The 27,662-nt window shown below is 39.1% G+C and overlaps 1 protein-coding gene across 1 annotated transcript in view; it reads left to right on the top strand.

Moving 5' to 3' along the window:
* Positions 1–27,662, top strand: part of LOC306854098 (mediator of RNA polymerase II transcription subunit 13-like) — a 36,105-nt gene that overhangs the window by 1,410 nt on the left and 7,033 nt on the right. The window contains exons 2-25 of the mRNA XM_079391916.1: positions 1,563–1,797; positions 2,938–3,106; positions 6,145–6,290; positions 9,474–9,671; positions 9,756–9,950; positions 10,409–10,568; positions 10,687–10,794; positions 10,890–11,594; positions 12,553–12,769; positions 12,859–12,889; positions 12,981–13,102; positions 13,414–13,498; positions 14,211–14,404; positions 14,497–14,696; positions 16,174–17,078; positions 21,740–21,907; positions 21,987–22,210; positions 24,653–24,842; positions 24,916–25,258; positions 25,340–25,556; positions 25,639–25,830; positions 26,845–27,068; positions 27,160–27,302; positions 27,383–27,541. Of these exons, the coding sequence (XP_079248042.1) occupies positions 1,563–1,797; positions 2,938–3,106; positions 6,145–6,290; positions 9,474–9,671; positions 9,756–9,950; positions 10,409–10,568; positions 10,687–10,794; positions 10,890–11,594; positions 12,553–12,769; positions 12,859–12,889; positions 12,981–13,102; positions 13,414–13,498; positions 14,211–14,404; positions 14,497–14,696; positions 16,174–17,078; positions 21,740–21,907; positions 21,987–22,210; positions 24,653–24,842; positions 24,916–25,258; positions 25,340–25,556; positions 25,639–25,830; positions 26,845–27,068; positions 27,160–27,302; positions 27,383–27,541 (5,530 nt within the window). The remainder of the gene's footprint in view (positions 1–1,562; positions 1,798–2,937; positions 3,107–6,144; positions 6,291–9,473; positions 9,672–9,755; positions 9,951–10,408; positions 10,569–10,686; positions 10,795–10,889; positions 11,595–12,552; positions 12,770–12,858; positions 12,890–12,980; positions 13,103–13,413; positions 13,499–14,210; positions 14,405–14,496; positions 14,697–16,173; positions 17,079–21,739; positions 21,908–21,986; positions 22,211–24,652; positions 24,843–24,915; positions 25,259–25,339; positions 25,557–25,638; positions 25,831–26,844; positions 27,069–27,159; positions 27,303–27,382; positions 27,542–27,662) is intronic.

The raw sequence follows: 27,662 nt of genomic DNA on the forward strand, positions 1-27,662 counted from the left end.
GAGTGATAAAGATGTCAAAAATGCCTACTGTAAAACATTTAGAACATATAAAGAGAAAATGTTATATATAGCGCATATAACAATATAGTACATATTGTTTTGGGTGCTTTTTTGCAGTCAGTTGTTTTTTATCATGACATTTAATTTAAGTCCCATTTAACTGTCCCAAGTTTAAAAAATAGTAATTTTTTGACATTGAAAATGAAAATATTGACACAATAACTGAATTTCCACATTGTACATGTATCTAGTTAGAGGTGTTTGTTTATATATCATTTTCCTGGCTTATATAACATTCCTAAACATGGTATATATATATTTTCTGGCTGTTGACAATATTTTCTGATTCATGGAGTAATAAAAAAAATCCCCTCTGTAAAAACTTTAAATATGTCAAAAGAGTGAAACGATTTTTAAACTAAATTTGAATGTTTCGCTTCCTGTTCGGGTGATGTATGCACATTGTTGCGTATTTTATTAGATTTGGGCTTATTTAACATTACATAACATTTCTGAAACTTTTAATTAAAAAAAAAAAGCTAGTCTGATTATCTACTTGGTCATAAATAGTAAAGCTTGTTCCACTTTGTGTGCTAATAGAAGTCTCATTTTCCTATATACACCTACGTTAGTTTCTTCAATTCATGGTTGTAGAGTAATCTGTAAACAAGTGCCAAGTATTCATGATAAGCTTCCTGTCTGCCTGACCTTTTTCACTTCCTCCTTGCACCAAAAGCTTGTATTTATATGGACATATTGGATAAGATACTTGCATTACACTAATCCACGTCAGACTGTGAACTTGTTTAAATAGAACAGATTATGAGTGGAAATGTCATCATCTTTGTGTGCGGCTTATTCTAGAATTGGGGCTCAAGCAACATCAACAAAAGTGTAAAAACAATGCTTTCTCAGCAAAATTACTATTGCTTCAGTTTATATTTTTAACCACTGTAACACTAGTTGCTCAGCATTATTATTAACCATGTGAATAAAGTTAATCTTTAATGGTGAATAAAAAGTTTGTTTTTATAACATTTAAAAAAATATATTTTAAAGTCAAGATACACTTATTGCAAAAGCTGTAATTTATGGGACAAGGCAATTTCAATTACAAAATATTGTGTGAGATTATAATATGCTTTCCCTTGTTGGATAAAGTGATTTTTGTATAGAAACTTTGTTAGAAAAAAATACAATTATCATGAATGCACATTAAATAATCTGTATTGTACAATGAATCTTGGACAAGCAAATGATGCATATGAGAGAACTTTTCAGATACTTTCTTCGTTTAATGCTGACAGTGAATTTCAAATAGGCCTATATGTTGATTTGCAATGTGTTAGATGGCGTCATCTTGCATTAGTCATTGAAAAACGTCTCATACTTGTCTACATTTATCAAAGTTGCACAATCAGACACCTAGATTGCCATTTTGGCTGTGTTTTTGCATATGCATGCCTATTAACCCTAGTGAAGTTGTCGCTTTATCACCGGTTGCTGAGCTGTCCCACATGATGGAATTTTCTAACACATTCTCCCTCTCTCTTTGCCTTCAGGCTGACCTCACCGGGATCAAATGGAAGTGTTTTGTGTGGCAGGGCCCCACCTCGTCCCCCATCCTCTTCCCGGTGACGGAGGAGGACCCCATCCTGTGCAGCTTCAGTCGCTGCCTGAAAGCAGACGTGCTGAGCGTGTGGCGGAGGCACCAGACCCCGGGCCGGCGGGAGCTCTGGATTTTTTGGTGGGGAGACGATCCCAACTTTGCCGAGCTCGTCCACCATGACCTATCATGTACGTCTGCTTGCTTGTTAAATATGACACGTCTTCCAAACCGTAACATGTGCATACATAGTTAGAAATATGTGTAGTCGGAGATGACGTTTTGCTTGTCAGAGGTTAAGCTGTGCTTGATACTGAATTTCTTTTATAGCTAAATTGGTGGTTAGACTGGAGGTGTTTTTCCAGACATTAGTCATAGACCGGTTATTGATATTGCAGTTGTTGAGGTTTGCTAACTGCATTAATTGCAGTTGCGTCAAAGCAAAAGTGTTTAAGGATTTTGGCATGTCTGCGGTGCGACTTTGAGACTTTATTTTTCTTAGCATACCTATTGATATTTGCATAAAAATTAAAGCCTTCCTCAACATATAAGCAGCTCTTATATGAAAGAGGAAACTGTGGTTAATGATGAAAAGTTAACGGTGCTTATTTAGATTGGCTTGGCTTAATTATTTTTTTAAGGTGTGACCTGACTCCAGTTTGAGGGGAGATAAAACATCTGTTTCTCATCCACCTTTTATTACCATAATAGCTCGATCAATACTTGGGGTTAAATTAAGTGGGGTTAATTTCCAGGTTCTTTGAATTATTTGTTCTCTTATAAAATCTCTTTCAACAGCAAACACTCTGAGATGGAGCTATAGACAGGGCTCAACCTAAAATCTGAGTTTCAGGCCAGTAGACATAAGCATTACGTGACCTATCAGACCATTGATGTGTTATTGTTGGCTAACTTAGGTGAAAATAGCAAGAATGACTTGATAATAGACTCTCTATGAACCAGGACTATAATTATAAAGAAATCATATGTGTGCCATGTTGTATTTGTATAACTTGATATAATTTCTAGCCATTATTTCCTAATTTATTTTTGTCTAACCTAACATAAAATACGAATTATACTACCATTTAAAATGTTGGGGTCTTTACTCTCACATTTGATAAATTCTATTGCTGTATAAAAGTGTCAATTTCAATCATTTAAAAAAATACAAATAAAAATCTGATCTACTGTCCTGATGTTGTAATACATTTTTCTTTACTGTATAAATTATGATTGATTAAGAAGTGATGTGAAGGGTCTTAACTGGGGCAGCAGCAGCTGAGCATGTGGATATAATAGAGTACTGACCTGTCCTCTGTGTCTCACAGGTAATGAGGACGGTTCGTGGGATAGCGGCCTGACCTACGAGTGCCGAACGCTGCTCTTCAAAGCCATCCATAACCTGCTGGAGCGCTGCCTCATGAACCGATCCTTCGTTCGTATCGGCAAGTGGTTCGTCAAACCCTACGAGAAGGATGAGAAGCCTATCAACAAAAGGTAAAAGAGATGTTGCGCAAACGGAGGCCGCTGTTTACGTTTTGGCGATAACCTGGTGCGTTTTCATGCCCAGCGATGCGGATGCATGCCGTAAGCTTCAGCATTTAACAGTTTGATCCTCATGGTTTGTCGCAACAGACGAGTGACATCAGGCTGTTGGCTTTCTTGTGTGAGGAAGAGCCCCTGCTCTGGAAGCCAGCGATTTTGTTGCGTAACCTCCCGGGATGCTCTGTTTGTTTGCATGAGAGTTGCTCCAGAGCCAGTCGTCATCCTAATGAAGTGCCTGTCTTAAGTGAAACATTCGAATACCGTAGGGAGGGGCAAAAGATGCGGTCCGTTTAATTGTCTGTCTCATTTGCATAGATGTCATTGGTTCCCTCAGGGCAGAGGTGTTGTGGTGCGTCTGTGGGTGGGAGGATATGGCTTCCTGCTGTGGGTGTGCGCACAGTGCACTCGGTGTCAGTTAAGGATGCAAGAGCTGGAAAGTGTGGCTGCTTCCTCTGTCTAAGTTTTAATGAAGAGCTTACTCTTCTCACAAAACTCTGACTGTGCGGTTTCATACTAGGTAGGTCAACAGGAACCACCATTTCGCTTTCACTTGTTCAGCTCTGCCTGAACTTGAAAAGATGTCAGACATCCAGAGTTCTTCCTAATAAGCAATGATGTCCATGGCTGATCATTTCTGGAGTTTTTTTTTTTTCACAAACAAGGCAGATAGGTGAGCTTGAATTCTGTTAGGTCACTTTGAGCTCTAAATATACGTTACCGTTTAAAAGTTTGGGTTTGTTGAGAATTAATTTATTTTTGTATATTTTTGGAAAGTCTCATGTTTACAAAGTCTGCATATATTGGATCATAAATACAGAAAAAAACCAGGATTAGTGTAAAATGTCTTTTATATTTAATATGTATGTATTTTGAATTTTAATATTTAAAAATATGTTTTAGTAATTTATTCCTGTGACCAAAGCTACATTTTCAGCATCAGTACTCCAGTCTCCAGTGTCACATGATACTTCAGAAATCATTCTAATGTAGATTTGCTGCTTAAGAAACATTTCTTATGATCAATACTGAACAGTTGTTCTGCTTAATGAATGAATGGAAAGTTTTTTAGTATTTTGTATTACTATAAATGTCTTTACTGTAACTTTTAATCAATTTAATGCATCGTTACTGAATAAAACTGGTTAATTTCTTTTAAAACAATCACTAGTGACATCAAGCTTTTAAATGGTAGTGCATAGGGCTGTGTACACAGTTTGAAGTGCTGTCTGTCTGTCTTGAGGTTTGTAGTGGTTTGCTGGTGGTGCATCGTAATGACACTGCTAACAGTGCTCGACGGACATTTGAGGAATACAGGCTTCCTCATTTCTCTCTCTCTTTCAGCAGTGTTGTTGGCGCTGTACCCTCTGGTGTTACCAGGGGTCATCACTCGATCCCTCCAGTGAGAGTATGCATGCACTGTTGGCTTAAAGGCAGGAAGTGATGGTTCTCTGCATTGGTGTTTCTGAATGAGAATGGGCTACAGTGTTCAGGCATGCAAACAGAGAGCTGCCACTGTAAAGTTCTAGAAAGTCAGATTGTAAATGCCATTAAATTTGTCTGTAGAATAAGTATATTTGCAACAGAAATAAAACACTTTGAATTTTAATTATAATGTATGGATATTTCACTACAAACCTACCATGGGTTCAGATTAGTGACAGATCTTTTCATTCATATTGGGACAAATATCCAAGTGAAATGAATTTTTTAAAAAGAAAAAAAACTTGTTGATTGGATGTAGGCAGGTGTGAATGCAAGCTTGAGGTTAATTGTAAGACCGGGACCAGATCTTAAGTGGACTAAATGATTGGAGAAATCCAGCATACATCGCCAGAGAAAAGTCTGTCATTGCACTGTAAAGATCCTTGCACACTGAGTCCGTATGCGTTTTTTCGTATTCGTCATTCTAAACATCCGTCACGCACAGAAACCTTGCACACTGAGTCCGATGCGTATTAATTAATCCGTTGCGAAAAAATTAGCAAAACAGTACTAAATGGAGTCTTCAAGCAGTGAGGATGATTTTGTTGTCTTCTCGCTTCTTAAAAAGAGAAAAAGGAAATATTGGGACCATCCAATATTTATAATATGTAATGCATCGATGAATTGTTCACCATAAGATCAAGAACATGCATTTAGAAAGTTAGAGAGGGTGAATTTCATTTACAATCTGAATTTAAAGCTTCTGAAGAAGCCTCAAATCAGTATGTTTTAAATGTCATTAAAAAGCATCCTGAGCAGAAATCCCACCTATCAAAGAAGTTTCTGTTACCATGGAGTCACTTTTACAAGCTCATCAGCAGCTGCCCACTCCCATGAAGCATTGCAAATGACATAATTGTTTTCCTACACAGTCTAATTATACATTTTTATTCTTAATGATTAATAACGTACTGTTTAGTCCTATATTGTTTAGCCTGTTGTTTTTTGCTGTGTAGCTTTGCATCGTTCATTCCCTTATAGAAGCATTTCAGATTTTCTTTTAAGCTATAAAAAATATATTCTTCAGAATTTAGGCTTCTGGAAAAAAACAAACAAACTGTGGGTTTGGTTGGTGTTTCCTGAATGCGTGAATTTGATCACTCATCATCTGCATGCTTGGTTACACTGTAACAGCTGTTTACTCTAGCCTGTGGGTCACACACTCGCAGGTGTTGGGTTGTTAACTTCGAGAATGTGTGCTACAAAGCAAGTCAAAATGTGAGACATTCATTATGTGTTCTAGGATTAAATTAAACACTTTATAAAAGTTGAAGTCTCTGATACTCATGTAACTAATGTTCTAGTATTTCCTAAACCTTTTCATAGTACTCCTGGTCAAGGTTTAGTCACTAACTGTAGCTCTCTGGGCACTAAGTATGTAAACGCGCTGTGAAGACCTCAGCTGTCAACACACCATTCCCAGAGACGTCCAGGAAGTGTGCTACTTTCTCTCAGGCTGTAACTCCATGCCCTTGAGTAATCCTCTATTTGTTGTTCCTCCTTTGCAGTGAGCACCTGTCCTGCTCCTTCACGTTCTTCGTACATGGAGACAGTAACGTGTGCACCAGCGTGGAGATTAACCAGCACCAGCCTGTCTATCTGTTGAGTGAGGAGCACCTGACTTTGGCCCAGCAGAGCAGCAGCTCGGTTCAAGGTAGGAGCATTGCTGATCAATAGACTCAGATGAAATCTGCATGTACATTGTCTTGAATTTTTTCACACAAAAATCATGCCTTGTTGGTTAACAAAATATATATTTAATTTGGTTAATACTGTTGTATCATGCCTATTTCATTTGCCATTACCTAAAGCTCACTTAGTTAATTTTTAATAACACTAATAATTTGTTAAATGTACTCTTTAGCGCAATCTTTTTTTTCATCCTGTACATTATATTATTAGTATAATATACACTGCTGTTTAAAGTTTTGGAGCCAGTAAGAACTTTTTAAAATAAATTAATATTTAGTTCAAGGATTACATTTATGCATTATATTTATCAAAAGATTTGGGGTTAGTACGAGTTTTTTATTTTTAAAGACATTATTTAAAGATTGTAGGGCTGTTGCGATTCGTCGATTTTAGTCGACTAGTCGATTTTTAAATATCGTCGACTTAATTTTGCTCACGTCGACTAAGCGGCAAAATACCGGAAGTGGCGCATTTCACAGACAAGAATCCATAAAACACATTATTAGACTATTTTCCAAGGCTGCATGGTATTAAACCCATTTAAAATCATAATTAAGCATAATTGTGAATTCACAAACACTGATTTAATTAAATAATTGTATGCGATGCAGTTCTAATATAGTAACTGCCTTTATTTACATGCGTGTAGGTTAAGTTTGCGTGTCTCACAGTAGCGCCACAGAAACTTATTTACATGTGTGGAGCGACTCGTACTCCATCACTGCATGTTTTTGTGAGTTTGGGTTTATTATAACGTTCATCTGGGAACTTCAAACTTCTAAAGGATATAATGGAATAATGGCTGCTGAAAAGTAGTTGCATTTAAAATAAAATTGAAAAATAGAGAAGTTATTTTAAATTATAATACTGTATTTCACAATACTATTGTTTCTATTGTTGCAAATAATACATGCTTTTTTCAAAAACATATAAAATACTGACCCTAAACTTTTGAAAGGTTGTGTTCCTGTATGTTGCAGTTGTTCTACTAATTCTGATTTCAGATTTAACTAGAATCTACATTTTACATTCATGGCCCTTTCCTGGCTGATGGCCAGAATTAGCTGTAACGTGGACCAGACTTAAGTGTCTGTGGAAATAATGCAGTTAAACTCATTTGCAGATTAGTTTTTTTTTTTTTTTTGACTCCCATTTAGCCACAGTTGTATTGATATACAAAAGCGGAAAGTTTAGTGTTCACCGTGAAGCACATAGTGACAGTAGACATGAGAGGGAATTTTACCCTTTGTTCTGTTGTCTTTTCTTGTGGTTTGTTGTTTTCTCCTCAGTTCAAGGGCGCAGGCCTACATTATGTTAACACCTCTGAGGCGCTGTTTCTCTTGTGGTAGTCATTATCTCAGTGTAGCCCCACTGTGGCCGTGCTGAGGTGTTTTCCAGATTCAGTACTTCTCTGGCTTTCAGCTTTGTTACATCACCACCGTTCCCTCCAGAGTTCCCAAGCTTGTGACTTGCATTACCGCTTGGAGCAGTGTTTTACCTTGAACAAGATGCATCTGTGTTTCTTCTCAACCTGTTCTTCTGTGTCCGATCAACGTCAGTCCTTAATCCACCTTTGGAAATGCTGTTATTCCAGGTTAAATACAAATTAAGCCCTGATGTGTTGATAGCTTGCTGTCAAAACGGTTTCAAGTCATTCCATGGTTTTGTAGGACTTAACTTGTATTAAGAGTCCTTGTTTCAAGAGGCGATGACAAAGCTCTTTATCTGAAGCTTGGTTGTGCTGCATTATAAGTGGTTAACAGTCACAGATTGATTGATTTGCATTTGTTTTTTTTTACTCCAGTTGTTCTCACTGTAATGGCTGAAGATTGACTTTGGCAGAGCTCATTCACAGGGCTTGTGCTCAATTGTCTGGCTTGTGTTAGTTCATTAACAGTTTCCCCAAGGGCTCTAACGCTTATGTTAGACTCCTGTTATATGTATTTGCAAAAGCAATAATGTTGAATGCCAAGTGCACTCATTCTTATTATCCCTTCATATTTTATTGTCTTGAATAATGGAGCCAAACATCCTCTCAAGTAATGCTTATCTGCATGGAACTGGACCGGTAATGTAGTTAGTGCTTATTTACTATAACTGCACAGTGATCTTTCTTGCTTCTAACAATATGCTTAATTAGCCTATTATAAACTTATATGAACTCTCTTGCATTGTGAATATTTTTATTGCTCGTACATGTCTTGAGACACGCCAAGTTTTCACTTGCCTTGTGCGTTTGTTTTGTGTTAAATTGTCATGAAACTCCGTGTCAGCACAGGTCAGATATAAAGTGTAATTGTAGGTGTGGAAAGCTTCGGAAGTTGTAGGAGGAGGAGGAGGAGTGGAGATAATGCAACCGTTTGTGCTTCAGTCAGTTTCATTTTGCTTTAAAGGAGCTGCACGCAAATATGTTATAGCTACACTTTTAAGAAATAAATGCTTTTATTCTGCAAGGACGCCTTATATTGATAAAGTGACAGGAAAGAGGTTAAAAATGCTACAATTAAAAATATTTAAAATTAATGCATTTCTTTCAGATTTTATGCATCTAACAATCATAGGGGGAAAAAGTTGTATCATGGTTTTAAAATATAGTTTAAATATATTAAGTCTATCAGGGTTATTATAGATAACTACAATTAAAACCATAAAAATAACCATAAAATATCAAACTTCTCATAAAACTGAAATAAAATTTCAAATATATATATATAGACAAATAAAAAATATATAGAGGGACATAAATAAACAAAATACTAAAAATGATTTAAACACAAACAAAATTACTAAAATTTTAATCAAAATGGAAAATATAAAAATATGAATAAAATATATCTTAATGATATTATAATAACACATAGACACAGATATATAGACATTAATTACTAGACATGTTAATATCTAATAACACGTTGCATGACACTTTAAAAAGAAATACCTTTGCTCTTAATTTATTGTCTTGTTGCAGATCTAGTGTGAACTGAATTATTGACAGAGCTCTTGACTTTCGTTTTATGGCTTTCTTTGTGGCCCCAAGCAGTTCTCGTTCTCAGGTTACCACAAAGTGAACAGAGACTTTACCAGGAAGTATCACACTTGCAATTACATAGAGACAGTATCTCATATACTGCCTGTTTTCCCCCAGTGATCCTCTCTCCGTATGGTTTGAGTGGGACTCTGACAGGCCAGTCCTTCAAGCTGTCAGATCCACCGACCCAGAAGTTGATTGAAGAATGGAAGCAGTTCTATCCCATAGGCCCCAACACCAAGGAGGTCACAGACGACAAGATGGATGACCTCGACTGGGAGGACGATTCCTTGGCTGCCGTTGAGGTTGTCGTTGGTAAGTCAGCTAAACATATTAAGAGTTCAACGTCATCTCAATTAATGTGTAACACGAGAGCAAGTAATCATTTATGTGGTGCAGCTGGGGTGAGGATGGTGTACCCAGCCAGCCTGGTTTTGGTGGCCCAGTCTGACATCCCGGTCGTGGCTACAGTGAGCTCTTCCATCTCCTCGGGCTCTTACTCAGGAGGTCAGCACAGTCACATGGTCCATGGAGATACTGGCATCTCTTCAGTCACTCTGACTCCTCCCACTTCACCTGAGGAGGCTCAAACAGGTACCACCACTATTTTCTCAATTATTCTGAATAAATAAAAAATAAAAAAATCCAAAATATTTAACTTTGGTTCTACATAAGTAACTTGATTTCCCTCCATTTGGGTTTGTGTTAATGGATGTGATTAACATGTTAGGTGAATGATTTATATATTTTTTTTTTTCTTACTACAGCATAAAATTACATTTTAAGATGCAGAGAAAAATATATATTATAAAATCAGCATTTTTATTGTACTTATTTAACGTTGTTAATTTAATGTATTTATTTTTTTGTCAGCATATGAGTCATTTTAAAGGCAGAGAAGTTGTTGAATGTGTGTGTGTATGATTTTATTATCCATTACTTCATGTAGCAGTTATATAACTTTATATAACTGTTTTATTGTATTTATTTATTTATCAATCTGTTGCTGTCAAAACATTTATTTGTAATGACTTTCCTTCCCTCTTTTGCAGTTTCTCAGCCTGCCCAGAAATGGGTGAAACTCTCAGCTATGTCAGGCGCCTTTAGTGTGGACAGCAGCAGTCATCACGGAGGCAAGATCCCCCGCCGGCTAGCCAGCCAAATGGTGGAGCGAGTCTGGCAGGAGTGCAATATTAACCGAGCCCAGAACAAGTATGAATATAAAAACTACAGCTTGACTGATCAGCCAGAGCAAATTACCTGGCAAATGGGAAATTTATTGAGTAAAAACAAAGCAACTTCAGGCGTTTGGTATGGTTTATTTTCGCAGGAGGAAGTTTTCAACTATATCTAACGGAGTTTGCGAGGAAGAAACGGACAAAGCTTCTGTTTGGGACTTTGTAGAGTCGTCTCAGAGGTCACAGTGCAGTTGCTCAAGGTATGCTCAAGCTGCAACAAATGACCTGTAATTAACAAAGATTAATGAATGAATGTAGCCGGTTGATGACATTGAGCTTTCGCTTTTCGTTCCAGGCTTAAGAACCAGAAACAGCGGGCATGTAGCACCCCAGGGCATCCTCCATCTGCTGGCCAGCCTCCTCAGCCCTCTACCAAACACAAGATGGCGGAGAAGCTGGAGAAAGGAGACAAGCAGCAGAAGAGGCCCCAGACGCCCTTCCACCACCGCAGCTCTCTGTGTGAAGAACAGCCCAACTTGGAGCAGGGAGATGCTGTTCACAGGCTGTGTCTGCAGGGCCACGAGGACAGCCGCTACCCCAGCCTCCATCATGCCGACATCACCTCCAGCAAGACCCCAATGATGCACGGCTCAGCTGACGAGATGGCCGGCTCCCCTCAGCCCCCGCCGCTCAGCCCGCACCCTTGTGAGCATGGAGAGGAGACAGCCGACGGCCTAAAGACTTCCTCCTCGCCCTTGCACCAACACTTCTACCCTCCTTCCTCTGAACCCTGCCAGGTGCCCCAGAAACCCCCAGATGATTGCCCACTAGACCCATTGCCCTTACCCTGCCCACCTCTGTACCCAGAGTCCCTAGAAGCCACCGTATACATGGGCTCCGCCATAAACCCCAACAAAAACACAACGCATAACCCCTGGAGGTACTTTAGGGTGCCTGGTGGGAAGAATGCGGATTTCCACACGCCTCAGCTTCCTGTGGTCACGCTCTTTGAGGATGGTAACAGGGCCGGAGGCCAGGATGGTGTTGTGTCAGTTACAGAGTGAGTTCTCCAGCCTTGTGCACTAATAGTGATATAGTGTTAATTATGCACATTTTCTACCTTGAGAAGTGCAATTAAAAATAAATAGAATTTTTTTGGCTTCGTAGAACTGAATACCAAGTTTTTGTTTGGCAGGCAAAATGGATCCTCATTAAAAAAAATAATTAATTGCTGTTCAAAACATGTCCTTGTCTTTTTGAAAAATTAATCTTTTTTTAACTTGCCTGAGAATAGGTCAGCCTTTTAACATTGTAATAAAGTAAAAGGCAAGTTATGCTTCCATAAAGAACATTACTTTGGCCCTTTTGCAAGTAGTTTTGCTTCAGTGGATGTCAATAATGTCAGGCAGCTTTGCTTGTTTTCCATACTACTAATTGGGAATGTTAGTTGATTGCAGTGGTGGATAGGTTGAATTGGACCCTCCTTCTGGCCCAATATTATGGTGCACTCTGTGTGACCTAATGAATAGTTAGTCAACAGCTGCTGAAACAATAGCCACTGACTATGTCAGCGTCGGGAGTTCACCTTCAGGTTTTGGCTACACACTTGATGTTTTGATTTAATGGCTATGGTTTGTAACCATTTTTTTTTTAAATAAGGTAAATGTTAATATTTATTGCTGATGTGGTATTTTATTATAAAAATATAATACGCATGTTTTAGATTTTTAATTTTTCAGATTACAAATATATTAAAACCATTTTTTAATTAACACTGGTATATATTAAAGTGCTAATTTCTAAAAAATAAAATAAAACATACAGTAATGGGTCTGTCTAAAGATTTTAGTACTACTAATATTAATAAGTGTCACATTTTTTCCTGAGTATTAAACTATTACGCTATCATGGTAAATACAAAAAAGAAATATAAAAGTAGAATTGGTGTAACTGATTGGTTAGTGTTGACTATTTTCTAACAAGATAAGTAACATATTGTGGGGTGATTTTTTTTGCAGGTTTATGTCATCCTCCAAAAGGCCTCTGAAAGTGTCAGAGGACCTGGTGAAGATGTACGAGCAAAAGAAAAACCAGCATCTCTCTGTAGCTGTGTGCGATGGAGACCAGGAGCGTGAATCTGATCCTTATGCTTTTGAGGAAGGAGATGAGGATTTTGCCTTCTCTGATAAAGACAAAAAGCCTGGAGCCGAGAGGGAGGCCGGGAAGAAAAATAAGGTCTGATAGTGTTTTTCTTAGAAAAACGTTGTGTGTTTGGGTTTCTCAAAGTGTGAAGTCTTATTTAATTTTTATTTATTTTCTTTTAGAGGGATGATGGCAGTGTGTCATCTTCTGATGGTGAGCATTTCCTCACTTAAATTGATGAAAAATGATTCATTGTTTCTGGACATGTTTCTGAGGCTTATCTTAAACGCACCTTTTCACACAGATGTCCAGGGTTCAGGTGGCAGTAAACCACTTCCTACCACCAGCTTGTTTCTTGAGACCGATCTGGTCGTGTCCATTAATGACCTGGACAACCTCTTTAACTCTGACGAGGATGACCTGACGGTTAGTACTGCTCGTATGAACTCGCCAGCTATCTGTGATGTGGAAAGTGAGAATGCTAGCGGTCCTAACTTAACTGAAGAGTAACATCGTAATCCACTTTTTTCAGTAACTTTTTGGTATGAATCACATTTGTGAAGCTCCAGCAGTAATGAATCTGTTGGAAACAGTGATATTCAAATTGAAGCCAAATTTTTCTAATGATGTCCTGCCTCGTTAGAAAAACTTTAGGTGGTCATAAAGTTCTTTATTTGCTGAACTAGGGGAACAGTAGAGCAATTAAAGTGAGCATTTCTTTGTCTTACTCCAAACAGCCTGGATCCAGGAGAGCTGCTGGTGGAGCAGAGGAAAAATTTGGTGGGAAAGAACCAAAACCTGCAGCGCTAGACCACCTGCCTTGTATGTGCCTCAGTTTATGACCTCTGCTGAATCTGCATCATTATTGATACATTTGTTCTAATAACCGTTACTGGAATTGTCTGAGCAGTTTGGTTTAGAATATGTTAGAATGAGTTCATATTATCTATAGAGAAAGAAGGAATCCTTAAGTTTATGCTGCAAACTATATTGGATATTATATTGGAACTATATATGTGTATATATGTATATACCTATATATGAAAAAATATTTAAGTATTTTTTAAATTGTTGATATCTGATCTTAAATGAGTTGCTTTGGCAACTAACTGATAAAAATGTTGAAGTACCGAAATACCAAATAAAAAACTGAAGAAAAGTGTTTTAATTTTGTAAATTTTATTAAAATAGAAAGTGAAAAAATTAAAATAAAAGCTATTTCAAACTATTAATGATTAACTACAATAGTAACTGCTATAAATAACACTGCTTGTAACAATAATAAAAAAAATTGCTTTTTGTTTTTTAATTAGGAAATATTATAGCATTATCATATCACATATTTATTGGTTGTTAGACCAAATTTGAATATCTGTGAAAAGTCATTGCATGGGCTCCTACTCAGAGAACAAGTGCAGTTTCAGTGCAGCACAAGTCATCACAGACTGAGACGTTAATGGCAAGCATCTGTTACCTATTTTCTATTTATAGTGCCAAAATTCTGTTCCTTCATTGTGTGTGTTTATTGATCTAGGCTCTGCAGACCTGCACCAGATGTTCCCAACCCCTCCGTCACTGGAGCAGCACATCATCATGGGCTACTCTCCTATAAACATGGGCAATACGGAATCAGCAGCTGGCCTCTCTCTCCTGGATGGGGCCATCAGCGGGAACTTCAAGATGGAGGTGGAGGAGGGTTTCTGCAGCCCCAAACCCTCAGAAATTAAGGTAGGACTTAATTACTGCTGTGAACTCCCAGTGATATTTTCATGAAGAGGTATTTTGTGACACAAGACTCTGTTTCTTTATTGGATCTTCAGGACTTCTCCTACGTGTTTAAGCCAGAGTCCTGCCAAGCGCTCATCGGCTGCTCCCTTTATGCCCCTCTGAAGACGCTGCCCAGCCAGTGTCTGCTTCCCATCAAGCTTCCAGAAGAGTGTTTGTACCGGCCCAGCTGGACAGTCGGCAAACTGGAGATGCTGCAACCGATGGCAGCCATGACCTTCCTCAATAAGGACAGGTACAACAGCCAAGAAAATGAGGGATTTTAGTGTTTCATAGTGTTGATTGTTCTTTTGCAACAAACTAACCTTTAATGAGACATTGAGTAATTAAAGCTTTCATCAGCTTGTTGGCATGTATATGGAAGCCTAAAAGGCTTTTAAACGGATTGATTTACCTTATTTAGGAAGGGTGGGGGGGGATCGTGCATATTTAGCAGGTGGTGGTTGAAGTAAGTGGGTCAGGTTTTTAACAAGCACAGAACACACTCTTCTCTGCTCTTTGTGGTCCAAGCAGCTGCCATCTCAAAACAGACATTCAATATTAATGATCGTGCAGCCTTAATTGAGGAATGTGTCCAGAGCATTGAATTAGAATTTAGGATGTGTACCTGCATCTAACTACAAAACTAACAAAAACTAAGCTATTTTGCAGCAACTTGTACTTCCCCTTAAACTGTCAGAGAAGGAAAGAGATGCTGATTCACTGGTTGTTTTTTTTTCCTCAAATGACTCTATAATGTTTGTAAATTTTGTGGTGTGATGCAGAGAAGTGAGATTTTCTCTGCAAAGAAAATTTATGAAAGGCTGAATATGGTTTAATGCATATTCAACTGATGCATTTAATTGATTGAAAGGGACAGTAAAGACATTTTTAATGTTACAAAAGATAAATACGGTTCTTTTGAACTTAAAGAATCTTGAAAAACAAGTTTTACACCTATTAAGCAGCACAGCTATTTTCGACATTAATAATAAGAGGAGATGTTTCTTGGGCACCAAATCAGCATATTTGAATGATTTCTGAAGGATCATGTAACACTGAAGACTGGAGTAATGATGCTGAAAATTCAGCTTTGCCATTACAGGAATAATAAAAAAAAAAAAAAAATATATATATATATATATATATATATATATATACTATGCTCGGTTTCTTTTCATTTATTTTGAACAGACAGTAGGGCAAATGATAATTTTTTTTCCACCTAGATGTGAAAATACTAAATACTATTACATTGTTATATTTATTAAATCTGCAGTACATGTATACATACAAGGAATACATTCTTGAAATATATTTGATTTAGTTTACAAAAGCCACTTTACTACACCTACATAATCTGTTTCTAATGGCTAGACAGTGCAGACATATGTTGCAGCTTTTATGCTGAATCTTAACACAGAGTTTTGCAATGAATCACTTTAAAAACTTTAAACAGTGAATCAGGAATTAAATTCACTTGACTTGAGGAGTATTTTAGGAGGTAACCAAAGATTTTCACTGTGTGACAAGCAAAAAAAGGCCAAATGTTTTTTTTCCCACCATAACTTAAGATGATATATCTATTGTTTTATACTTTTAAACTATACCGTGTTCTTTCTGTCACACATTTGGCTTGAAATGTACGCTTGTGCTATTTATCTTCAGAATAAATGCCAGTTGGTTTGATATTTTAGCCACTATTTGTAACATTTTCTCCTTTTCTTTAACAGTAACATCCCTAGTGTAGGAAGTGCAGTTGAGCAGGACCAGAGCTGCACCCCTCAGACACACAACACCTTTATGTCTAACAGCGCCCCGCCCAGCAACAGCGGCGCTGGTATCCTGCCCTCCCCTGCCACCCCTCGAATCTCCGCCCCAACGCCACGGACACCCCGGACCCCACGCACCCCCAGAGGCCCTGCCAGCGTCCAGGGCTCGCTGAAATATGAGAACTCCGACCTCTACTCTCCCGCCTCTACGCCCTCCACCTGCAGACCTTTAAATTCGGTTGAGCCGGCCACTGTGCCCTCAATCCCAGAAGCTCACAGCCTATACGTCACCCTCATCCTCTCCGAGTCGGTCATGAACCTCTTCAAGGACTGCAACTTTGACAGCTGTTGCATCTGCGTCTGTAACATGGATATTACGGGGGCGGATTTGGGTGTCTACATCAGCGATCCCAACATGGATTCACAGTACTCAAGCATGGACCCCTGCTCCTGTGGTTTTAGCGCCGTCATGAACCGTCGCTATGGGAATGGGGCAGGCCTCTTTCTGGAGGACGAGCTGGACATCATGGGACGGGGTTCGGATTCCGGACGGGAGACTGAGAAGCACTTTGAGGCTGTACGCACAGCCTCCCTTCAGAGAGGGGCGGCACTTAAAGAGCAGGTCCCGGATGATCTAATCCTCCTGCTGCAGGATCTGTGCACTAACCCCTTCTCCCCAATCATCAGGCCAGAACATCCCAGCACCAGTCTCAAGGCCCCCATGCGCCTGGAGGAGAGAGACTATTACAGTGACTGCTACTTGGCTCTGGAGCACGGCAGACAGTTCATGGACAATATGTCTGGAGGAAAAGTCGATGAGACGCTGGTCAAGAGCTCCTCTTTACACCACTGGGCCAAACGCAACGGTGAGACTTCCTCTGATGAATTTGAATTTATTCTTTTATTTTTACACTGCTCATTCAGTGCAAGGATTTTAGCTGTGGTTCAAAACCAAAGAGCTGTGGCCCACTAGGGGTCCACAAGATAATAATACATTAATACGTTATCAATATATTTATTTCGATCCAAATTTTGCTCCAAAGTGAAAGTTGTAGAAACCAGACCAATAATTGGGGTTTTAAACTACTCTTTTTATGGTCAGAACATGACAAACACTTCACGTTTTTTAATTCTTTACTTTTCCATTTATTTTTCTTTAACAGAATAAATATCTTATTTTCTGCGTGTTCTAATGAGTGATATTGTTTCAAATCATAAAACAGGTTTGCTTGACATTGATGCGTACCTTCAGCACACTTTGTAGTAGGGATGCACCGATACTGGTATCGGGCCCGATACTGAGCTCCTGTACTTGTACTCGTTAAAATGCCCTGATACCACACAGCATGTGAAAGTGCCATATTCACACAAAGAAACACTGACAACAGAACAACAAGTTATTAGAGATTAAGGTTGTCTACAAAGTATATGTATGCAATGAATATAATGTTGAACATTCAGTATTAGCTGATGTGCGCAAACTGATAAGCAAAGCACTCTTAAGTGGATTGAGCGTACAGCGGCTCAAATGCGCGCACTTGTCGAGTGAATATCCCTTTCTCACAGAGTCACAGACATCACTGGAAAGTTTGTCGGATATGTCAAAATGCACAAGTTACTTAACGGTTGGGAGAGAGAGAACGCACTTCTGTTGTGTGAACACTATTGATGTTCGCTCACATTGCACGCATCATTTAAATTAAAAGCTAAATCGTGAATATAAGACAACTTATAGGGGCATTCACTACAAACATTATACCCAAAAATTGTTCATACAGTGGACTACCAGTAAAACTGATACAAATGTGGGACCAAAAATTATTCAGACCGAGTCTGGGAAAAAAATTAAGTTCAGGTTTGAATGAACCTGGTTGACAGCATGCCCAGGAGACTACAGGCTGACATTAAGGCTAGGGGTGGGAATCTTCAGGCACTTCACGATCCGATTCCAAAACGATTCTTGATCTACATATTTTCCAATTAATTCTTCTGCTGTGCAAATATACATATTTACAACTTTACATTTTAACCAAAATTGCAGTTTCTATGCTTTTTGTTTATGGAATCTCTGTATGTCAGTACTGCCATCTTAGTAGGGGTGTGAAGGGGGTGTGAATCTTTACTGGTTTCACAATACAATTAAATTGTCATACTAACAGCTGTCTGAATAATTTTTGGTTGATTGTAATCCATTACATACCTTTCTATCAAAGTTATCTGACATTATCAAGCTGAATTTGTTCTGACACAGTTTAACTCTGAGTTCTTGTAATATCAAGTTCAAGTGAAGTATGATTGTTGTGGATTTGAAACACATGGGGACGACTGCCTGGCTCAGCGAGGTTTTGAAGATATGTTAGGACATCTGTCAGCTGTACAGCACAGTTTCTCAGAACACGGCCAGGTATGTTGTCAGGTCCCGCAGCCTTGCGTGGGTTAATCCTAGATAGGGTCTTCCTTACGTCGGCTGGAGACAGACAGAGCACCCGGTCGTTGGGAGGTGTGGGCAGTTTTTGTGCAGGTGTGTCATTCTGCATTTCAAACCGTGAATAAAAGTGGTTGAGTGCATCGGGGAGGGATGTGTCCTCATCACAGGCCTGTGGCGGGGGCTTGTAGTCAGTGATGGTCTGAATGGCTTGCCACAGGCTCCGTGTGTCTCTGCTGTCTGTGAAGTGATTGTTGATTTTTTTGAGCGTATGACCGTTTTGCATTTTTGATGCCACAGGACAGACTGGCTCTTGCTGTTTTGAGGGCTGCTTTATCTCCTGATCTGAATGCTTAATCTCTGGTCTTTAGCAGCCCACAAACCTCTGCTGTCATCCATGGCTTCTGGTTTGCACGTGTGGTGATGGTCTTGGTGACTGTCACATCATCAGTGCACTTTTTGATGTAAGCAGTCACAGTTTCAGTGTACTCATGCAGGTCTGTGTGGTTGTTGTAGGTGGCTGCCTCTTTAAACATGTTCCAGTCTGTGTCCTGGAAGCAGTCCTGCAGTGCTGAGGTGGCATTGTCTGGCCATACTGTTATCTGCTTTTGAACTGGTTTGGCGAGTTTGAGAAGTGGTCTATATGCTGGGATTAGCATCACAGTGATGTGGTCGGAGTACCCGAGGTGGGGGCGGGGTACAGCCTTGTAAGAGTTCTTTACTGTTGTGTAAACAAAGTCCAGTGTGTTGTTTCCCCTTGTTGCAAAGTTCACATGTTGGTAGAACTTTGGCAAAACTGTCTTTAAGTTTGCGTGGTTGAAGTCACCGGCTATGATGAAAAATCCGTCAGGATTATTTGTTTGTTGTTCGCTGATGGCACTATACAGTTCACGAAGCGCGTCCTTGGCGTTTGCACACGGGGGAATGTAAACCGTGACAATAACAATGGCCGTGAACTCCCGCGGCAGATAGAACGGTCGACACTTCATAAACAAACTCCACCAGCGATGAACAGTGTTTTGATATTACCGCAGCATTGTTACACCAGTCTTTGTTGATATATACACACACAAGCCACCTCCGCGGGTCTTACCAGACAGTGAGGAATCTCTATCCGCTCGGAAGGTGGTTAGCCCATGCTACTGAATGGCGGAGTCCGGGATGTTGTCGTTTCGGTGAAAACAAACACACAACAATCCCTTGCCTCATGCTGTTTAGACCGACTGAGTTGAATTAAGTCCAGTTTGTTTTCCAGAGAGCGAACGTTTGAGAGCATGAGTGTTGGAAGAGCCGGTCTTGTGGGGTTAGCTCTTAGCCTAGCTCGTATACCTCCGCGCTTACCGTGCTTCCGTCCTCTCTCACACCGCTTACGATGCTGCCTTGTGCGGGTAGCATCAGTAGGCGAGGCCGCGGTCTCGATGTCCGGCTCCAGCAGTAAACAAAGGCCTCGTAGCTTCTCAGTAGCCGCCGACGAGAGTTGTTGTTTGTATGCTTGCCGATATCCAAAAGACTTTGGCGATCATAGATGAGTTTTGGGGTGATTTCTTTATGAGTTAGCGGTAAACTGACACTATTTGGAGACGAACAGACGACATTAAAAGACATAAAAGCACCGTCTTTGGGACCCCGGAGTAGCCGCTGCGTCTGATCGCGCCGCCATCTTGGATCTAATATTTAATTACCATTTTATTACCATTTTCTAAACCATAGCAAATAAACTGATAATGTGAGAAATGTTGAAGGTGTCTGAATACATTTTGGTTTGACTTATCTATTTGATAAATTAAGTTAACCAACTAGCAATATACATACTCTTTTGGTTTCTGTACCCAATATTTAAAAAAAAATTCAAATACAATGAAAATATTGGTATCGGTATTCTGCATCGGCAAGTATCAAAAATTAAAGTATCGTATCGGGCGAGTACTGGAAAAAGTGGTAACGGTGCATCCCTACTTTGTTGTGCAGGCTGAAATATTAATATCATATTTTTTTGTCTTTTAGGAATGCACCTATTGACAGTAGCTTGAGTTGACAGTAGTAGTAATTTAAGTTAGGATGCAGATGTAAATTTGTTTATCAAAAGCAGTAACATCTGTAAAAATTATAACAACTTAATTTTTATATGGTGAAATGCAATTATTCTGAGTTACCTGTTCTTCTATAGTAGCATAATATTTAGATCATTATATCCACAGTTAAAGGCCGGGACGCACCAAGCCGATTTAAAAGAACTAGCGGCGACAAAAGCCTCGCGTTGGCAGTGTCGGACCAAAAAGCTGTGCTCGAACACACTGCACAGACTACAGCCGACAACAAACTAACACTTGCGTTCTGCGCATGTGTGAGAGGAATTAACTGTCTATATCAGCAGCTATCAATAGTATATTTTCGTCATTCAAAAGGAGAAACTGAAACAAAGATAAACGCAGATATACGAAATGTAAACAAAGCAGCGCTTGCTTACCATTTTGAATATCAGTAACGTTGATAACTTTAATCATTTTAACCAGGTTACGTTATGAAAATATTTGCGTATTAGAATGATTGATCACGTAACATTTACTACACAAAGCCGTAGTTCACTGACAAGCTATGCAATATCGCGTTCATAATCGAAGGCGATTCATCTGCGATTATGAACGCGATATTGCATAGATATTGCATATTGTCAGTGAACTACGGCTCTGTGTAGTAAATGCCGCTCCGTCTGAAAGCAGGTGATGACGATTTACTACTAATCACGAAACCGGCTTTACTGACAAGATGCATATGATAATCGAATTTAATTAATTAAACAGCCCTAGTTCAGTTCATGGGTTGTTGATTGGATGAAGGCAGAACAGAATATGAGCTTGGCAGTCGATTGTAAGAAAAGGGTGAAATGATTGTAAAGGTCCAGCATGTGTTGCCAGAGCAATCCAGTTATAGATATGTAGATACTGTAAACAGATATTGTGAATTTTCATTTCATGCAGACCTGTAGCATATTCAGCAAGTAACCAACAAAACGGCTTTCTCAAACTAAATAGGTTTATGAATAAATCTATATGAAGTCAAATCTGGTGTTTGTAAAACATTCCTCTCTCTGTGTTCTTGCAGCTTTCGATATGAACATGCTGTTCTCCCAGGACGTGCTGAGGATGCTGCTGTCGCTGCAGCCTGTCCTGCAGGACACCATCCAGAAGAAGAGGTCTGTGCGCTCTTGGGGAGTCCAGGGCCCCCTCACCTGGCAGCAGTTCCACAAGATGGCTGGCAGGGGATCGTACGGTAGGCATAACTCAACATACACATCCTCTGCATCATTTAAATATAATACAGGCATATTTACACAACTCTCTTCTCTCAGGCACTGATGAATCTCCAGAGCCCCTCCCCATCCCCACCTTACTGGTGGGTAATGAGTATGACTTCGTGGTGCTGTCTCCTTTTGCTCTGCCATACTGGGAGAAGCTTCTGCTGGACCCCTACAGCTCTCAGCGGGATATCGGATACATGGTGGTGTGTCCTGACAACGAAGCCCTGCTTAATGGAGCCAGAACTTTCTTCAAAGACTTAACAGCTGTATATGAGGTTAGAACATGCTGTGAACTCACAACGTGGTTTGCACATTTATTTGGTTGGGATGTAACGATATTATGAACATTGTGATATTGCGATGGCAAATATTCAATATTATCGTAGCCACATGAAACGATGAAACGATAGGTCTTCCGAGCAAAAAGTGTAGTTTTTAAAATGTATTTAAACAAAAGGTCTTTAAAGTTGTGTTATGGGCCATTATGCTTTCACACAGTATATGTCAAACGACCTAAAACTGAAAGAACAATATGGCTTAATCCCTTCATCAAGTCTGTTTTCAAAGTGCGTTCAGGCGATCAGCTCATGATCTGGTGTTTTCCACGCCTCAGAACAGCTCTGTTCACAGAATGCAGTGAACTCGTTTATTGCATGCAGGGATGGGCAGTTTTTCAAATACGTATTTGAAATACAAAATACTATTTTTGTATTTAAATACTATTGAAAAAAATCAAATGTATTTTGTATTTAAATACATTTAATTGTAATATTTTCAAAATACATTTTGCACCTGCCTGGAAGTTTCAAGTATACCTAGTAAGACCTTGATGAGCTGCTTCAGGTGGGTTTAATTAGGGTTGGAGCTAAACTCTGCAGAACACCGGCCCTCCAGGAATGAACTTGGTGACCCCTGACCTAGCTTGTCAAATGTTCATTAAACTTTAAGCATTACTGGTTGCTATGCCAATACAACATTATATATGTTGGCGATGATATAAAGTGTAAATCGATTGAACTTTTTCTATATCATTTGTATATCGTTGTAGTATGCAAATATATCTGTGGAGCTTTTAGTGGGCAGGAGTTATTGACACATCAGAGCGATAAAGATACATGGATAAATGAGTAATAAGTAGCTTTCTGTGTGTGTATCCCAAGACAAAGATAACTATAATGCTAATAATAAAGATATACATTTCAAAAAATTGTTCTAGGGCATACTCATACTAGGCACAGTTTCCTTGTACTAAAACCCAAGCACGGTTGTCCTTTCGCTAACAGACAGATATCAGAGGATAATTACAGAGGCAGCTGAGGATATGGGGGAATTTGCAGCTTTACTCGCAAACTACAATACATGTTCATCAATAAGATGAGAACTAGACCCATTCTAAATCTAATTGTACTCAAATTAAATTAAGGTGTGATATCCAAGTAATAAAGATTTTTGCTGTCATAATGATAACAATAGCACATACAAAAATAGTAAACTAACTGTTCCATACTCCGGCGCGGTTAGCAGTCACGCCACGTGTACTGCACCCAAGCCACCTCTTCAAGCGGGCCATGGCATAATTAAAGAAACCGCACTGGACACAGTACAAAGCAGTCACACTTGTGAAATGAACTGGACTTTGGGGTTCAGTCATGCTCAAGCACGGATCAGATCCCCTAGTGTGATTACATCATAAATCTAAGTGAATAGCAGATAGCACACCACAATTATAACCATAACAGCACAAAAAATAATGAATAATAAAAACATTGACAGCCGATCGGAAGTATTTCTGCTTGAGCATTTAAATTGACAGATGACACAACTGCATTGTTTACTTAAGATACACTAATATAATTATCCTTATAATTATCATTTTTGGTGTAAATAGTGTTACTTCACTGGATGGCCAATTTCACATGTATTTTGTGTATTTTCAAAATGCTGTATTTGTATTTAAATACATTTCCCCACACAGTATTTTGTATTTGTATTTAAATACATTTTTCCAGGCAGTATTTTGTATTTTATTTTAAATACATTTTGATGTATTAATGCAACAGCCACCAATTATGCTTTATTTTTGCGGCAGATGATTATAGCATTTCACTAGATTTGTAGTGACATGCATTTTTGTAAGACTGTTTTCACTGAAGCTGGAGGTTTCCTTAAAAATAAAAGCTCTACTGCCTTGTGATATTATTTGGTGAATGTTGCATAATATATACTATTTTCAACTTTATCTGCATTTGCACAGTACACTTGTGTGAAACGATTAGATACTATATAGCAAATCTCAACTGCCTGCTTTATTTCATTGCAGAATTAAAAAATATATGTATGTCTGATTTTTCATATGAAGTTGGATATCTATGTCCAACTTTTTCCGCATTTATACAGCACACTCATATAAAGGAATTAAATGGTATATCGCAAGTCTCAACCAGCTGATTTTTTTTTTGTAAAATTAAGAAATTATATTATTGCTCAGCTCTTTTTTTTGAGTATGATATGCAAGTATTTCCAACTCTATCTACATACATACAGTGGGGCAAAATGTATAAATCTAATCTGCTAAATGTGACTATAAGGCATGCTATTTTATGATGTTATGAACATGAATTTCATGGTTTTCTGTAAAGCTGCTTTGAAACAATGTGTATTGTGAAAAGCACTATACAAATATAATTGACTTGACATGATTTATTTTTGTTCGACAGTCCTGTCGACTCGGTCAGCACAGGCCCATCGCCAAGACTCATGCTGATGGCATTGTGACGGTGAGCGATACTGGATCCAAAGCTCTCACGGATCAGACTCTCACTGACTGGCTCCCAAAAACCATCAACAGCAGCAGCGAGGCGTTTAACAAGCTCAAACTCTACGCTCAAGTGTGCTGTCACGACTTGGGTATGTGCACAAATAATGATGTTGTGCGGACAAGGTAAATGAAACAGTCTTAAACTATTTCTTATCTCTTCAGCTTCCATTCTGGCATCCCAGACTTTGGACAGCTCACTGCTTTCCCAGCGAAACCCAACCAGCTCTACACAAGCTTTCAGCTCTGGCAGCCCAGTAACAGCTGCTCAGAACACCACTCCATCCACCAACAGCATCTCCAACACTAACACCACTACCACCCCCACATCCACCACCTCTTCCTGCTCTCAGGGCATAGGTACCATGCCGTCTTCCAAGCCCAATTCACTGCCCCCTTTCGGGGGCTTGCAGTCTAGCCAGCCGAGTGGTGGTCAGAGTGCAGGGACTCTGGGAGACAGCACATCGGCCACCAGCCAACCTCAGGTCCAGTCTGAGCCCGCAGAGAGGTACCACCTTTCACATCCAAACAATCTTGTTACTGATTCTCTCAGATGTGATCTCTGAGCTGTGATTTATCTGTGTCACAGCACAATGGAGAGAGAGAAGGTTGGGGTTCCGACTGACGGAGACTCCCATGCTGTCACCTATCCTCCCGCTATAGTAATCTACATCGTAAACCCGTTCAGCTATGAGGAGACAGGCCAAGGTGGCAATTCTAGCGTGTGGACGATGGGGCTTCTTCGCTGTTATCTAGAGATGCTTCAGTCTCTTCCTCCTCATGTCAGGAATGCCGTATATGTCCAAGTAAGAATCCATCTGAACTGTGCTTTCTGACTCTTAACGTCACATTGCTTGGATCTAAACATCCTGTGTTTTCTTCTACCAGATTATACCCAGCCAGTACTTACTGCAGCCGGTCTGGAGTGAGGAGCGCCATATATACGCACAGCACCTGAAGTCTCTGGCTTTCTCAGTTTACACTCAGTGCAGACGGCGTCTGCCAACCTCCACTAACGTCAAAACGCTAACAGGCTTTGGCCCCGGCCTGGCCATTGACACTGCACTACAGAGCAAAGAGGTACTCCTAATAATTGCCAATTTATTAGACAAAGGGTTTTGAAATTAAATAGATTTCAATAGACTGGTCAAATGTTATATTTCTGCTTCTTTCATTCTTTTAAAAAAATGTAATTGGGGCTCAAAGGGAGACCTAGAAGGTCTGTGGTAAAGTTCAGAGGAAAAAAAGTTGTAAATTGATTAATTTTTTTTTTCATAGTTTTGTTGATATCTTACATAGTTTTTTTTATTTTTAATACTTAAATATATATATATATTTTAATTCTGTTTAAAAAATTTTTTATTTTTTTTATTTATTGGTCACAGTATGAAAGCATTGGTCATTGTATGAAAGCAATATTTGTTTTCTATTTTTAACATTTTAATATTAAAATATCTTAATATATAAATATTCAGTATTTAATTGTAATATTTAATATTTAATTACATTTTTAATTTTAATATTTAAAATATAATTTTAAATTGCTAACTTGGTGTTCAATTATTACTGGTGCTCAATTATTAATCATGGCACTGATACCTTTTTTCAGGATTCTCTGATGAATTGAAAGTTCAATTAACTGCTTTAATTTTAAATATAAAATTTTCTAACATTATTAATGTCTTTACTGTCATTGTCAATTCATTTTAATGACTCCTTGCTGAATTAAAATATATAATTTTAAATTTTTTTATCCATTTCTTAAATCTTTCTTACCTTTCTTAATTTACATTTTTCTTACCCTAAACTTTTAAGCAAAAGCTCTTTTCAGCATTGATGATAAGAGATGTTTCTTGAGCTTTTGACCAGTAGTGTATAGCTGCCTTATATTGAAACAAAGTCTTTCAAAAGGATTCTCTCATTTTAGGGGTCTGTGGCATCAAAAAAAATGAAGGCTTGGACCTGAGATTACACACACATAATGTTTATGTTTTCATACATAAACGCATACAGATTTCATGCATAAACAATATTGAGAAAAAAACGCTGTGTGATAAATCATAGTATTGACCTCTTGGTTCTTGCCCTCCTCAGAGACCAGAGTGTTTACATCTCTACGCACCGCCGTTCGTCCTGGCACCAGTGAAGGACAAGCAGACCGAGCTGGGTGAGACTTTCGGAGAGGCTGCCCAGAAATACAACGTGCTGTTTGTGGCCTACTGCCTGTCACATGACCAGAGGTGGCTCCTGGCTTCATGCACAGACCAGTACGGAGAGCTGCTGGAAACCTGCGTCATCAGCATCGATGTACCCAACCGGTGAGCACTCAAGTTGGTCTTTTTGTTTTACTTAGTTTGCTCAAGCCCAGGCCTCTGTTTGTGACTGGGGCATTTGTGTGTTTTCACACAGAGCTCGGAGGAAAAAAGGCTCTGCACGACGACAGGGCCTTCAGAAGCTTTGGGAATGGTGCCTGGGCCTCGTACAGATGACCTCACTTCCTTGGCGCATTGTGATTGGCCGGCTCGGAAGGATAGGTCACGGGGAGTTACGTGGTAGGTTTTGCAATTATTATAAGTGTTTGGCATCATGTGCCCTTTGCTATTGATCTAACTGCTGCTTTTGCTCCAATCAGATTGGAGTATAATGTTGAGTAGGCGAAACTTGCAGTCTCTCAGCAGACGACTGAAGGAAATGTGCAGGATGTGCGGCATCTCTGCCGCAGACAGTCCCAGCATCCTCAGTACCTGTCTAGTCGCCATGGAACCACAGGCTTCCTTTGTCATCATGCCAGGTAATTAATGTGGCGCTTTCACACAGATTGGTTGTTCTGTACTTTGTCTTTGTTCATTGTATCCCTTCAGACCTTTAGAAACTTTTCAATATTTGACGAAAGTTCATAATTTTCCCTTCCT

This window comes from Barbus barbus, assembly GCF_936440315.1.
Source record: "Barbus barbus genome assembly, chromosome: 34".
Classification (NCBI taxonomy): Eukaryota; Metazoa; Chordata; class Actinopteri; order Cypriniformes; family Cyprinidae; genus Barbus; species Barbus barbus.